This window comes from Dama dama, chromosome 24, assembly GCF_033118175.1.
Source record: "Dama dama isolate Ldn47 chromosome 24, ASM3311817v1, whole genome shotgun sequence".
Lineage (NCBI taxonomy): Eukaryota > Metazoa > Chordata > Mammalia > Artiodactyla > Cervidae > Dama > Dama dama.
Window position 1 is genome coordinate 56,754,456 of NC_083704.1, and position 15,099 is coordinate 56,769,554.

General features: G+C 59.9%; 1 protein-coding gene across 4 annotated transcripts in view; it reads right to left on the reverse strand.

Moving 5' to 3' along the window:
• The window catches only part of PTH1R (parathyroid hormone 1 receptor), a 25,321-nt gene continuing 10,222 nt past the window's right edge, over window positions 1–15,099 (reverse strand). For all 4 annotated transcript variants that reach the window (XM_061128778.1, XM_061128776.1, XM_061128775.1 and 1 more), the window contains 13 exons: window positions 9,718–9,820; window positions 7,738–7,872; window positions 6,058–6,168; window positions 5,829–5,947; window positions 5,551–5,645; window positions 5,158–5,350; window positions 4,569–4,722; window positions 2,965–3,025; window positions 2,566–2,632; window positions 2,089–2,183; window positions 1,301–1,442; window positions 1,152–1,193; window positions 1–507 (listed from right to left, as the gene is read on the reverse strand). In XM_061128778.1, the coding sequence (XP_060984761.1) occupies window positions 130–507; window positions 1,152–1,193; window positions 1,301–1,442; window positions 2,089–2,183; window positions 2,566–2,632; window positions 2,965–3,025; window positions 4,569–4,722; window positions 5,158–5,350; window positions 5,551–5,645; window positions 5,829–5,947; window positions 6,058–6,168; window positions 7,738–7,872; window positions 9,718–9,802 (1,677 nt within the window). In that variant the 5' untranslated portion in view covers window positions 9,803–9,820 and the 3' untranslated portion in view covers window positions 1–129. The remainder of the gene's footprint in view (window positions 508–1,151; window positions 1,194–1,300; window positions 1,443–2,088; window positions 2,184–2,565; window positions 2,633–2,964; window positions 3,026–4,568; window positions 4,723–5,157; window positions 5,351–5,550; window positions 5,646–5,828; window positions 5,948–6,057; window positions 6,169–7,737; window positions 7,873–9,717; window positions 9,821–15,099) is intronic.

A 15,099-nucleotide genomic window follows, 5' to 3' on the forward strand; every position in this document is an offset into this window, starting at 1 on the left:
TCTTCTTTTTTTTTTTTTTTCCTGTTTTGTCCTCCCAGCCCCAGCCCTGAGTGGGCAACCATCCAACAACCCGTCTCTTGGTCCACCTGTCCACCCTCACGTCCACAGGTCCAACCCTCGGGTCCCTGATCACATGACTGTCTCCCACTCCTCCTGCAGCAGGACAGGTGGCCTCTCTGGCGCACAGGCCTCCTCATCCAGCCCCGAGCAGGAGCCGTTGAGGAATCCATCTTCCTTAGGAGCGGCCACGGCAGGCGGTGTGGCCTGTAGAGCCGGGGACCCTGACTTGGTGTGGCCGGGCAGCGGCGGGTGGCCATTGGTGGTGGCCGCGGGCAGCAGGCGGGGGCTGAGGGGCAGGCCCAGTCCCGTGCGGGGCCCTACGTTGGTCACACTCGTGTGAGACACCATCGGACCGTAGCTGTAGCTGCTGCTCCCGCTGCGTGCCTTGCGCTTGAAGTCCAGTGCCAGTGTCCAGCGGCTCCAGGATTTCTTGATCTCAGCCTGTACCTGGGGCGACAGTAGGAGGGCAAGCAGTCAGGTGTGCCCCAAACCCTTCTGCCACATGTCCCCAACCCCAGCAGTGCCCACATCCCTGCCCCTAACAACGCTCAGCCCTATTCCTGGAAAATTTCAAGGCCAAGAAAAATCCCGTCATTCTCAGAACATGGTGCCTGGCAGCAGGCAATGGACACACCCAGAATGTAGAAGGCTCAAATGACCCCAAGGGTGGTGGAGTGTTCAAACTGGATAACAGACAATTCAACCGTGGGGTTGAGAAAACGCTTGACTGTGCCCACACATCCTGAGCCTGAATCATCTGGAAAGACTTCTCTCTGCCTTCAGAATGTCCTCGGGGATGTTCTTGGAGGAACAAAGTAAGAACCAGGCAGGAGAATGAAAGGACAGGACTTGGGCAGCCCCTGGCACTCCTTTTTTTATTCTTTAATTTTTTTTTAAAATTTTTAGATTTTTGGGCACAACGCATGCCTTAGTTCCCTGACCAGTGATCGAACCCAGGCCCCCTGCAGTGGAAGCACAGAATCCTAACCACTGGATCGCCAGGGAATTCCCTCCACCCCACCCCACCCCACCCCTGGCCCCTGGAACTCCTGCATCCTCCCCGTCTTGCCCCAGTCTGGCCTACCGCTTACCTCGCCATTGCAGAAACAGTATATGATGGCAACAAAAAATCCCTGTGGAGAGAGGGGGGTGGGTCAGGGCCCAGAGAGGCATCCGGAGAGGGTGGAAGCAGCCTCCCCCGTCCCACCCGTCCCTCCCACCCTCAGACGGGGCTGCATACCTGGAAGGAGTTGAAGAGCATCTCGTAGTGCATCTGGACTTGCCAGAGTGTCCCTGAGACCTCGGTGTACGGCGTGGCCATGAAGACGATGTAGTGGACGCCAAAGAGCGGCATAAGCACCAGTGTGGATTTGAGCAGCTTCCTGGGCCAGTGGGGCAGGCGGGTCAGGGTGGAGTCACTTCGGCCTCAACAGGCACTGTGCACCTCGACCTGCCAGCCCCAGGCTCCAGAAGCCACTAAAAGGCCCGGAGCTCTGGCAGCCGTGGGTAGCGGGGGACGGCCCAGTTCACCTAAGCCAGTGACACTTTGTTGTCTCAGCAAAGTGTGAATAGGGCCCCTTGACTTTGAGGTGTCCCAGAGCGGACCGTAAGTCATGTCGCCCTGTCCCTGCACCTGCTGGTCACTCTGCTGGCGCTCCCCTTCCTCACCCCATTGACCCTCCGCAGGTTTCAGCCAAACGTCCACCTTCTCATGCCCACCCACTGCCCACCTGTCTCTCAGACTCCCTGTGACCGGCTTCTCTGAGGAGAGGTCTGGGTTTGTGCTGCCCTCACAGACCCCAGCTCGGGTGCAGGGGCCTGGCAGCAAGTGGCCCAGGCTGGCTTGGGGGTGCCCCCAGGAGCCAGGCAAGATCCCGTCACGGCCGGCAGGGCCAGCCGGGGAGTCAGGAGCTGCGCCCTTCCTTGAGCCAGGCTCAGCCCTGGGGCCTCTGCCTGCTTTTGAACGTGGCGCTGGGCGTCAGCGACCCCCGGGCGCTGAGGCGGCTAGGCACGGCGGGCGTGGCTCACCGGTACTGCTGCCGCGTGTCACACCGGCCAGCGTTGGTCTCCCGCAGCTTGGTGGCCAGAACCCGGACGATGTTGATGAAGAGGATGAAGTTGAGCTGCGGGAGGGAGGCAGGGCTGCGTGCGTCTTGAGGCCGCAGTCCCAGCAGGGAGGGGCGAGGACTCTGGGACCCACAGCCCCGCCCAGGGTCTGCTCTGCCTAAGTGTGTCCCCAGGTGGCTCTTGAGGTCCTTGGTTCCCCGTGTGGACTGGGGTGGGGGTCAGCTGCCTCACTAGCATTGTGGCTCTAACCTTGGGGTCCAGGGGAACCCCTATAGGTCCCCATCAGGGGCTGATCACTGGGACCTGGGGTCCACACTCCCACCCGGCCCTGTGGCTCCAGCCCTGGGGTCAAGGAGAGCCCCTATAGGTCCCCGTCAGGGGCTGATCACTGGGACCCAGGGTCCACACTCCCACCCGGCCCTGAGGCCCCCTGCTCACCACAATGGAGGCCAGGATGGGCACCTGGATGATCCATTTCTTGTTCCCAGAGCTGAGATCCCAGCACCTGAGAAGATGGAGGCTGTCAGCCCCCACATTCCCCACAAGAAGGCTCCAGGGCGGCTCTGACATCAGCTGCACGCCCCCGCCCCAGAGCACAGGACAGGGGAGTGGGGATGTGGTCGGGCCCGAGGCCACCCACAGAGCCCCTTCTGCGGTGGCCACTGGTGACCTTTGGTGGGCACCCAGCTTGAAGCTGGGCTGAAAACTCCTGGAACCGGGGCCGCTCAGGGCCAGGGGACAGGAGGCGCCCCTCATACGGTCCTCGGAGGAATAGGGTACCAGGGGTATCTCTGGCCTGTGTCCCAGCCTCCTGCCCCCTTCTCTACCTGGACCTACCCGGTGTTGGCCAGGGTAGCTCTCACACCGACCCACACAGCCACAAAGATGGCAGGCAGACCTGTGGGCAGAGCAGGACAGGGTGTGAGCGGCTGTAGCTGCTGTCCACTACGTCTCGCTCCTCAGTCCACCTTCTGGGCCATTCCCCTCATCCCTGGTGACCCCAGCTTAGCCCCCCATTGCCCCTGACCCCCCTCCCCCTGGGCACACGGGCTGCTCGGGGACACAGCCCCGCTCTTACACGTGCTGCCCTGAGGTCCCCGCAGCCTCCCCTCAGGGCTCCAGCCCCCAGGACCCAGTTCAGCCCTCTGCCCTCATCGTGGCTCCGTATCTTGTACCACACACATGCACTCCTGTTGGGCACTTGGTGAAATAAGGGATCACTAATTTATCCACACCCAGTCCATTCTGCCCTCCCCTCCCCTAAAGGGTGCTGTTCTGGGCTGGGGGCTCCCTATGGAGGGGAGCTTACAATCAGGGGTTTTCTGTTCCAGCATCCCCCCAGCTTTGAAAAGTCCCCAATGGATGAGGTTGGATGGTGTGAGGATTCTTGATCCAGGGGCTACAGAGGAATCTCAGTGTGCCTAGGCCCGAGCCAGTTCAGATGGTACGTGGCACCTCTGAGTGAGTTTTGCTCTAGGAAGGAGCCCCATTCCCCACTCTCCACCCCCTCCCACTTCATTCTAGGTCTGGTGCACCCATGGGAGGGGCAGGGTTTGGGCAAGGAAAAGAGCTGTGATGTCCCTGTGCCACAAAGTGCTGTGTGTTCCCCTATCTGTGTGTGGACACCTTCTACCCCAGAGCCTGTATCAGCCTGCAACTCTGGAGCTTGCCAAGGGTGACATCAAGGTCAGAGTGTCCACCAAGAGGCAGGGAAGCTAGGACTATCGATCTGAGGGCCTTGAGGTGCTGAACGCAGGGAGGGCTCCACCCACCCAGCCTGCCCCTCTGCAGTCTGGCCAGTTGCCCCGGAGCGCGGCCAAGCTCTGGAGCTGCCAACAATAATGGATAATTATCGGTAACTCGATCCCGAAGCCCGTCGGGGAGGAGGGCAGAGCCCCAGCCACCATTCTGCAGAGGGGCTGTCGAAGCCCAGAGGATGCTATAGAGCCAGGGCCTGCAGTTCTGGGCCATGAACCCTGTGCACGAGGTGGCAGAGGCCTACATAGCTCCACGCAGCGTGGGGAGTGGGGGAGAAACGGGACTCGGTGGAGGGAGGGTTCCGGAACCCAGCTCCAGTACTGGTGACACAGTGAGGAGCATAACTGCCTTCTAACTCCAGCCCCACGCTGACCTCTGACCCAAGGTCCGCTCTGATCCTGAGTGGAGTCTTGACCTGAAAATTGCCTGCCCTTCCCTCTCCTGGCCTGAGCCTCAACTCCAGGTGAACCTGCCTCCAGGAGAGCCCCAACTTCAGGCTGAGCCAACCCCAAGTGAACCTCTGGCCAAGCCCTGTTCCCTGAGCCTGGGGGGGGCGGGTGTCAGCCTGTGGGGCATCTACTGCCCCACATCCAGCCCAGGACATGCCGTGTGGGTGTCTTCCCCTCAGTGGCACTCTCTGACCCTGCCGTCCATGGTCCCACCCTGCCCACGTGCCTGCGTACCCCAGCCGAAGACTGTGAAGCCCCAGAGGTACTTCTTCTCTGAGAAGAAGGCCATGAAGATGAGGCTATGCAGGTACAGCCCCTCCACCAGAATCCAGTAGTAGTTGGTGGCCAGGAAGTAAAGGAAGACGGTCACAGCCACCCGGCAGCCCACCTAGGAGAGCAGCTGATGTTAGCCAGAGCGCAGGGCCTGCATCTGGGGAGGGCTGGGAGGGACCGAGGGCGGGCAGTGCTAGGGGATGCTGCTAAGATCGGACAAGCTCTACTAAGGGCAGGGGCCGAGGAGTGTGTGCTGAGAAGACAGGAGGACACTCAGGACACTCAGAGCGGGGATCGTGGAGAAGTGGGGTGGTTGGGGGCCTGGGCCGAGGCAGGAGAGTTGATGAAAGTGCAGGATGCGCGGGGAGGGAATTCACAAAGCCCTAGGCGACAGGGGTTGGAAGGATGCAAAGGGTGGGTATGAGCCGCCCGAAGCGCGCGCGTGGTCTCAGGAGACAGGTGAGGGCGAGGGTGCGTGGGGCTCCTGCGAGGCGGGCGGTGGCGAGGGGCCCCGGGCGGGCGGCGCGGGCCGCCGGAGGGGGGCACTCACGTAGCCGGCGGCGGCGGCGGGCGGCGGCGGTGCCTGGGCGATGGCGCGCAGCTCTTCCTCCGTGAGGCGCTCAGCCTCGTCGAGGGCGGTGCCCGAGTAGAGAACCGCGTCCTTGACGAAGATGCTCACGGCGCGAAGCATGAAGGACAGGAACAGATGCATGTGGATGTAATTGCGTGTGCAGTGCAGCCTCCTGCAGGGCGCGCGACAGCACGGTGGGTGGGGGAGCACCGGCGCGCGCTGGGCGGACAGTGGGGTAGACGGAGGGGTAGGGAGACCCCATTCTTCGGCCCCACCCAACCATGCCCTTGGCCACGCCCACTGTCTCCCCTCGGCCCCGCCCACGTCCCCTCGCCACTGACCCCCGCCCCACTCACTCCTCGCCCCGCCCACCTAAAGTAAGCCAGGATGAGGACCGCCACGGTGAGAGATGCAAGCGAGACGGAGTAGCCCACGGTGTAGATCATGCCCAGGCGGTCAAACACCTCCTGCGCAGGTGGGGAGTTACCGTCAGAGCCCTGGGACTCGGGTGAGCACCAGGTTAAGGGTCAGAGAGCACAGGTACGTTTGCTGGAGGAGTCAGGGCTAGGTCAGAGGTCACGGGGTGGGGTGGGGAGGGTTGGTGGTCGGGTAGCCTGATCCGGGTCAGGTGACAGGGGAAAGGCTCGCACCCGTTCGCGCGTCTCATTGGTCAGGAACTTGACGCACTCGCTGTAGTTGGCCCACGTGCGGTTGTGCCCCGGCACCAGCTCCCAGCTGCCATTGCGGTCACAGCGGCGGTAGGCATGGCCTGCAGGTCCGCAGGGGGCGTCAGGGCAGTCAGGTCTGGAACCCCTGAACCCCTGAGCTCCAAGTCCTGACGGTGCCCGCGGTCCCCAACCCTACTCCAGCCTGCCTTACCTTTGTGATTGAAGTCGTAAATGTAGTCGGGACAGGGCATGGCTACCACCTCCCCCGGAGCCCCCATCGGCCAGCAAAGAATGTGGTCCCACTCCGGCAGGCAGGGGCGCCCTGTACCCACAAACACAGACAGAAAAAGGTGGAGGACACCTGTCAGATCCACGGTTGGTGACCCAGAGGAATAAACACACCTGTGGTCACTGGCTCCTTCAGGGTGCACCCGAAGACTGGAGAACTCAGGCTTGGAGTGTTCTGGAGAATGTATTGAGCCCTTACTCCTGACTGTGCCCTGCACCCCCTGGCCTCGTAGAATTCACTATCACCCCTCCTTGGGGGTGTTGGCAGTGGCCCCATTGGCTAGCAGAGGCCAAGAGAGGCGAGTGATCTGCCAAGGTCATACAGCCCAGGGCCCTGCCCTCCTCAAGTTCTCAGCCCCTGGCCAGGCCTCCCTCTTTTCTCTCTGTTCTTGGTCCCACCTTCCAGGTGTCCCTGGAGAAGGGCATGTCCCAGAGTAACTCTCTTTCAGCTGAGAATGCTTCCAGAGTGATCCATGCCCAAGGACCATGGACTGGAGGCAGGAACTCTCATTTCCAGTGCCAGCTGGACTCCTGAAGAGCTGCCCACCTCATGCAGGTGTCCACCTTCTTTGCACTTCAGTTCCTTCACTGGGGAATTGGGATTGATATGCACTTCCACCACTACCCAAGACCCGCCCCGAGCACCTGCTCTCAGACTCTGGTGACCACTCATGGAGGGACATATAATCCCCCAAATCCATAAGTGCTAATTGTGGGATTCAAGGCAGGGCGACACATCCCACTTTGGGGCTCCAGCCTCACAGCAGAGATACTAAGTGACCTTGGAAAGACTCCAGCCTCTGAATTTTCCACTTCCCACCCCCAGCTCCCTTCTCTCCCCTCTCTCCCCCTGAAGGGCTCCAACCACAGGACTCTCCAGCCACCCTGGAAGGTTGCCTTGATGGCCAGACCCACCCTAGCTTGGTGAAAGACTCTCTGTCCTGGGCACCATATTCCCAGCCCCGCCTAGCCAGGCCTACAATTCCCTCTGATCCCTGGGGAGCCACAGGGTGACCACAGCCTCCCAGATGTGGCCCATCTGGAATCTGCTGCCCACCCAGCCGGTTCAAACCGGCCCTGTGGCTGCAGCCTGGGTTCCACGTTTGTCTCTCCTTACCTCCCCCAGGGACAATGCAGCCCGCATGTCCCTCCCTCTCTTCTCTTCTGCCCTCCTCCTCCTCCCCCTTCTGGCCCCACCCCTTCACAGCCACCTTCCTGTCCTGCGCCCCCCTCTGTCCCACCCCACTGTGTGTCTTGATGCACCTCCTCTGACATATTGAGTCCTCATCGACCAGTGCCTCTTGGTCCCGTCTCCCCCTGCCTCTCTTTATTTCTGTCTCTATGTCTCCACGTCTCTCCCTGCTCCTCTCTTTCCTGGGCTCTCTGTCATTTCTCTCCATGGGAGGGGCCATAACCCAGGGTCTACCCCTGAGGTGTGCGGGACAAGTTCTCTGCCCACCTCTCCGGGTCCAAGTCCATCCAGCTTGCCTGCCCCCTCCACTCCATCTCCTCCCAACACCTCCCTTCCTCCAAGAGCCGAGGAGCATGACATCACGTGAAGGTGGCAGAGCCATCAGATGGTTGCAGGGAAGCACAGACGTACCTCGGGGCCTGCTGCCAGTGGGCACCTCCTTGTCCTCCTCGGACTCAGGGTGGAGCTTCCCAGATGCCTTCTCTTTCTTGGGCTTCCCTGATGTGGACGCGGATGCCCATCCTTTGTCTGATTCCATTATGTCGGCTGGAGAAATCAGGGCAGTTATGGCTGTCAACAATGCTGCTACTACAGGAGATCCAGGGTCCCCTCCTGCCTCGGACTCCCCCTCCACACAATGGGGGTTGTCCCCTGCGCTGCTGACACCCAGCCTGACGACAGGTAGAGACGTGCCTTACAAACAGCAAAGTGCTTGCCAGATACAGAAGTAATCAGGAGGCATGTAGACTGTCACAAGGGGCTCAAAGGGGAGCGAACGCCATTCAGGTGTGGGATCAACTAGTGGTTTGAGCAGTAAATGCGTGCAGAAGTGTTGTCTGATTCGGCACTTGTAGCCAAAGCCCACCAGGGGGCGCATGGCAAGCGCAGACCGTGGTGGTTATGTCAGCAGAGAGGTTAAAGAGCAAAAATGAAGTCTGGCCAGAGCGCCCCTGTGGGTCTAGAAGCTGATGGTATAAAAGACAAGAGCAAGAGTGTGCAGATGTCAAGAGACGGCCGATGAGCCCACCTACCCCAACCCCTGCCCTGGGGTACCCGAATTAGGGGTCCACAGCTTCCACAAGGGACCCTGGAGCCTCTCCATCTCAGATGGGACCTGGCCTTTCCCTCTGCTTGATGTCTGAGGTCTCTCTTCCTCGCTGAAAAGTCTTCCTCCTTATCTGACCTTCAGCTGCAGCCTCCTGGCCCTCCCATGTCAGGTTTTGTGGCAACAATGGGATGCTAATTGCAGACACCCTGGGCTGAGATAGAGTGGCTGTGCCCATTTTCAAATCCACCTAAACCTGGGGGCATCAGTAGGGTGGGGGTAGCAATATGAGATGGGGTGAGAAGGGAAGGCCTCCAAGGTTAAACAGAGACAGCAGAGGGAGGGGTGTGCCTCCAGGCTTCTACAACCAGAAAGAGGTCTGGGTTCAGACCCTCCCAGCCCCTGATGTGACTGGGGCAGGGGACCAGGGAGCCACTGGTGGGCCCAATGTGGGCAGGACTCTGACAGCAGAGACCATGTGAGTCCCTGTGACTGGGAGCGAGGGCTGTGGGCTCCAGGGGATGTCACTGTGCGCTTGCATCTGGGGTGTACATCACCACCCTCTCCCAGGGGTCTGAGGGCCAGTGCAGGGGAGGAAGCTGCTCTTGCCACCGCCAATCAGGTGGGGTCTGGGTCTCTTCCAGGTCGAGGGGATTCATCAGACAGAAGTCAGAGGCTGGCTGGTTGCTCACGAAGCCCCGTTTCCGCTTTCAGGAAATGGACTCAAGGAAGAGACCAGCTTGAGACTGGGGCAGGAGCTGTGAGGTCAGGTGACTGCCCTTCCCAGTTTGACCGTGGCCGGGGTCCCCTGGAGATGCTGTGTTGGTAGGAGGGAGCGTTCATACCCCTTCAAGAGCCCTCTACTGGACAGTGACCATGACTGACATGGATGCCCATCCGTATTCCTCTACTCTCCTTCCCCAGCCCCATTCTCCTGAGCCTGGACACCCTGCCTTGCGGGGGGGCCTCTTTCAAAGACCTGTTCACGCTTCTGGACCTGCACTGGGTACTGCTCCCTCCTCTAGGAGGCAGTCCTGGCCCACTCCAGCGCTCCTGATCCTGGTGGGCCTCACCACATCTACGTGTTAGAGATGATTCAGACTGTAGCTGCCTTCATGCCCTCCTATCCCGGCCCTGGGAGGGGAGGCTCAGAGCATCTCTGAACCTGCTGACTTTCAATTCACCTGACTCACCCCACTTTTGGTCCTCACTGTGGCCTGGCCCCCTTTACCTGGACCCGCCCTCTCTTGGCGCCACCCTCTTTTGCCTGCTGGGCGCCCACCTTCCTCTGGCCCCTCTGTGTCTCCTGCCCTTGCCCACAGACCCTCCTTCGGCCCCGCCCCCACCTGGCCTCTGCAGGACTTCTTTGAGCCGCTTCTCACACTGGGCCTGGGCACGGTGCAGCAGGAAGATCTGCTCCTCTTTGGTCATGACGTCATCTGCATCCACCTACCGAGCGGAAGGTCAGATTGCAGGCAGCACTTCCCCACAGAGTGGCCGACGCCACAGCTATCCCAGCCTCCTTCACACACACACACACACACACACACACACACACACACACACAAGAATGTGGGGAATCCACCTTCTGTAGCTCCATTTTACAGACAGGCAGCCTTGGCTTCGAGGGCAATGGCCTGACCTACCAGAGGGAAAAAAGGGGAAGGAAGGGGGGCTGTCCCCCACTTGCCCGATAGTAACCCCATAGAAGGCAGCCTCTGATAGTTGCTGTCCAGTCTGTTCCCCAAGGGTGCGTGGGAAAGGGATGGAATGTCCCAGGATGGATGCTCACCGGATCTTGCCGTTTGTTGGGGACCCTGGGTAGGGAGGGGATGGGTAAGGGGTGGCGAACTCTGGGGAAACAAACGAGGGGCCTGGATTCCTGCAAGTCCTAGTGCCCTCGGGACCTTAGGAGTCACCGATTTCCATCCTGGCCCTCTCCCCAGTCAGTGCTTTCCCCATGAATGGAGAGTGCCTCGGCCCCTCCCACCCTTGAGGTCCCAGGAGGGAGGGGATGGAGAAACTGCTGGCAAGTGGTCTGGGTTGGGCAGGGCACTCGCGTGCAGGCTGTGGGTGGGAGTCACCCCCATCAATAGCTTATCTGGAAGCTTTCCTCCATCCCTGTAGACCCTGTGTTCTGATGATGGGGACAGACCTCGATTCCTGCTCTCCCCTCTGCCCGGGATGCCCTTCCTTCCTTTCCTTCCAACACTGCACACCCTGGGTACTGGCTGCCACCCGCTAGATTCACTGGCAGTATTTTAAGGATGGAAATGAGAGCATCGTGGCAGGGGGGAGTGACGGCGGGACTCACTCTGAGCCTCTGTTTCCCTGACTTAGGGTTGGGAGTCAGAGGTTAAAGGCAGCTGCCCTGGGAACAACTCTGTGCCCCAGCCCCGCCACTGCCAGGAGGGGCCACAAGAGGTTAAAGCATCCCCTCAGACCCCACCTTCACCCTCCAAGACAGGGCCGCGTCCCTGCAGAGTCCCAGAACTGGGGGATGGGTCCCATGAGACCACTCAGACCCAGAGCTGGGCTGTGACCCCTCAGACTCCACAGGGCAGAGCCTGGTTCTCTTAGACCTTCAGCGGCGGAGCTGCATCCATTCAGACGTCCCCCGGCAGGGCCGGGTCCCTCCAGCCTGCGCGGAGCTCTGCAAGGGCGGGAGAGCCCAGAGGAGGCGGGGGAGGGAGGCGGCGGCCGGGGAAGGGGCGGGTACCCGCGCTAGGGGGCGGGCCGGCCGGCCGGGCGGGTCAGGGAGCCCGCTGCAGGGAGAAGTTAATTGACCGAGTCTCTTGGTGGCAGCAGCAAGGGTTTCTAGAGCCAAGGAGTCTCCAGTTGGCTCGGTCGGACGTGGGTTCTGCTGGTTTCACTTAGCGGAGGCGCGTGCGCGTCTTCGCGCGTGCGCGTGCGTGGCTGCACATCCCTGAGTGGCCGCGCACACGCCATCTGGCGATGTATGCACTTGCGTGTGCCCTGTCTCTGTATATTCTCAGGGGGGGATCTCCAGCATGCACATCTGGGACGTGCGCCTGAGTGTCTGAAGGTGTTTCTGGGCAAAGGTCCGCGTGTGCGCGTCTGCGAGTGTGTGATAAGGGTTGCTCATTAGCCTGTATGTCTGTGGGTATCCGTGCTTTTGCACGCGTATCACTGGCATCTGAGTTAGACCCTGAGATCTCAGCTGGACCCAGTACCCAGGAAGGGCTGGAGAGATTCTCAGTGTTTGCTGCTGGCCCCTGCAGCTCCTCTCCCTTTCCCCACCTCCAGCTTTGACTGAGCAGCCTAGGGCAGAAGTGGCCCTGAGAACTGGGGTTTGAGGGAGGCAACTCTGGTCTTCCCTAATCCAGGGAGCTCCCAGACTAACCTGACGTTCTCTCTGTGCCTCTGGCATTGCGGACCCAGGCTGCTGAGGGGTCTGATCCCAGCCCCACGACAGCACCCTTTCACCACCATTTCCATTATTGCAACTGGCACCTCTGTCGGCTAGCACCATCATCACCTTGACCACCAACACCAACACAACCATCCCCCCCCACCACCAATACCACTGCCACCAAGAGCTCTAACCACTATTAACACCAGCATAGCCACCACCAGCACCGTCACAGCTGGTAGAACATCACGACCATCGCCACCACCAGTGCCTTTTCCACCAGCGCAGTGACCACCACGACCATCGCCACCACCAGTGCCTTTTCCACCAGCGCAGTGACCACCACGACCATCGCCACCACCTCCAGTGTCACCACCACCATTGCCATCACCGCCCTCCCCAGCACCATAACCACCAAAGGCAACGTGAGCACCATCATGGACACCAGCCCCATAACCACTGTCAGGACCATCTTTCCTGTATCTTATTCTTACTCCCTCAGCCCCCTTCCCCACCACCCCTTCTCCTTCTGTCCACCTTTAGCTCTTTCAAGACGAACAGATACTCACCATACTTTTTCTTTTTTTCTTTTCCCCCAGCTGACGGAAACCTCCCGAGTGGCTGACAGACTTCCACCAGTCTTGGGGAAAGCCTGGCACACCGGCCCTCTCCACCGAGAGACTGGCCCGCTGATGTGACTGAATGTCACAGCTGGTGCCCTGGACTAAAGGCAGGCAGGCAGTCGTGGGTTGAAAACTGCCCGTTTGGCAGACTGACAGACAGACAGGTGTGCAGCTGGGTGAGGACCAGGATCTCAGTCCCAACCCTCTCACAGGCCCAACGCATCTGCTCAGCCTCTACCTACTGCACTCTCTCTGTGGCCAAGAGGAGGCACATTCTCTGCCCTGAACTCTCATTTCCCGGTGGGTCTGGGGATGCCCAGGAAGGGGGAGGGTATGTGCTTCAGGCATCAGAAAGCCCCCAGATTCCTTCACCCTCAAGGTCGGGGGCACCATCTCTGGCCTCCCTAACCTGTATGACCCATTTGTCTGTCACCCAATCACAGCAGAACTGCCAGTGCAGCAAGAAGCATTCACGTCAGTCAAGAAAGCACTTTCAGGACTTCCCGGTGGTCCAGTGGCTAGGACTCTGCTCCCAATGCAGAGGATCTGGGTTCGACCCCTGGTTGGGGAACTAGACCCCACAGGGCACAACTAAAAGATCCTGCATGCCACTACTAAGACCTCGTGCAGCCAAATATATATACATCTAAAGAAGGCACTTTCCCAAGGAACGGAGGGCAGCCCTACCTCAAGTGCATTCCCGCTTGCTTTAGAGCGCAGCACCCCGGCCTGGGGCGTGCCCGTCACGTCTCCCTGCACCTGCACCCTCTCCTCATCTAAGGAGATTCTGCCACCAGCACTGGACCTTGAATCCTGCCTCCACCACTAACTGGCTTTATATCTTTGGTACAGTTGTTTAACCCGTGTGCCTCAGCTTTCCACCTGTAAAATCAGGACAATAAGAGGGCTGTTTTGGGGACTTCCCTGGTGGTCCAGTGGTTAAGACTCTGCACTTCCACTGCAGGGGGCACGGGTTCGATCCCTGGTTGGGGGACTAAGATTCCACAAGCTGTGCAGTGCTGCCCAGGATAAAAATAAATAAATAACAGGGCTGGTGTGAGGGTTAAATGAGGCACTGCATGGAAAGCTTGGTGGAGGTGGAGCCCGTGGAAAGCTGGTGGCTACCACTGCTACCAGGTCAATAGCATCACCAAGTCGTGGCTTTCCGAGTCCGCTTATGGACCCCTGTGCTGCGGGACACCGTGGGTGCCCCCAGGCTGGGGACCCAGAGAGACGGGAGATTGAGTAGATGACTGGGTCCAGGGGGCCACAGTGAGGGGCATGGGCCGGGGATGGGGTTCCAGGGAGGATTGGGAGGGGGGAGTATAGGACAGCCTGCAGGCTGAGGTGTGCCTGGCAAGCTTTGGGGGTGAAAGGCATTCTAACAACTCCAGATGTGGATTTCTGGATCCACCCTGGACTCACATTAAGATTCCAGGTCACTGCCAGACCCCCCACACTCTGCTTCTGCTCTGAGTGAGGAGGTCGTATCTCCTGGGACAGATGCAGAAAATGTTGATAGCTCTGATTCTCCTCCTGGCCTGGCCACTCTATCCACTGCGTCCTCCCCGACCAGCCCCTTTCCCCCTGCAGAGTTCAGGTCTCCTTGTCTTGGCTCCTGGTAAGGAGGACTCAGATTTATATCATTTTAGATCCAGAGAGTCTGTGCAATCTTGGATCTCACTGGTGAGGACTGAGGGGCCGGGGGCTGCGTCATGGCCAGGGGGCAGTTAATCCATACACACCACTGATAGGGTCACTGAGCCCCGGTGACAGGTGTCCCGAACCCCCCTCCTCCCACGCCCCTCCTAGGGTCTTGGGTTAGGGCTGACTTCCCCTGACCTGACCATGGTAGGGCTTGGCTACAGCACTCTCCCCGCGTTCCACGCTCCACATGGAACCTTCCTGGGTGCACACATGTGCATGATCTGCAGTTTGTGAACAGGCAGGGAGAGAGGTGGCCTGGGAGCCCAGAGTTGGTATCTATGGGGCTCCAGGCAGGGTGCAGAGCGGGGCTGAAAGCCAGTATGTTATTTACAAACACAGAAGCTGCTGTCTCAGGAAGAGAGTAATGTGTGGTCAAGAAGCCCGGATGTGTTTCTCATTTCCTGAGTTCAGAAGCTGACAGGGAGAGAAAAGCCATCTGCTCAGTACCCCTCCCGCCTAGGGGTGGGGGCAAGCGGCTCCTTCTAACTCGGCTCCCAGGGCGACCCCATGGAGGATGGTACTGGAGCTGGGAAGGCAGGGATGGTGGCAGTAGGGCTGGAGATGCAGACAGGGAGCGGGGCGATGTGGAGGCCGGTGATGGCGATGGAGGTGTGATGGTGCGGATGGTGGAGAGCCAGCTCCATGCCACTGACCAAATGAGGGCTGCTCCTCTCGGCCCCTCTCCTAACTGCCAAATTCCACACATTTGCTGTCTGTGATCCCAGACATGCCTACAATTCTCCTCCTCCAGGCAAAATGAAAGAGGAAATACAAGGGATCCTTCTTTAGCTGCTGACACCCCTGTCTCTGGGAGAGAGGCTCCTCTACTGATGGTACCTGCCTCAGGATGACCTTTTGGGTCATCTCATCCATCCCTCTGCCTAGGGTCAGCTTGGTCCCCTGGGGGGCAGGCAGCTGCTGGCTTCTTGATCACCTCCAGAGAAAGCAGATCTACCTGCTGTTCATCACTGGGTGTGGCCAGTGTCTCCCACCCCATGACAGCCCCTCTGCAGGCTGGCACCCAC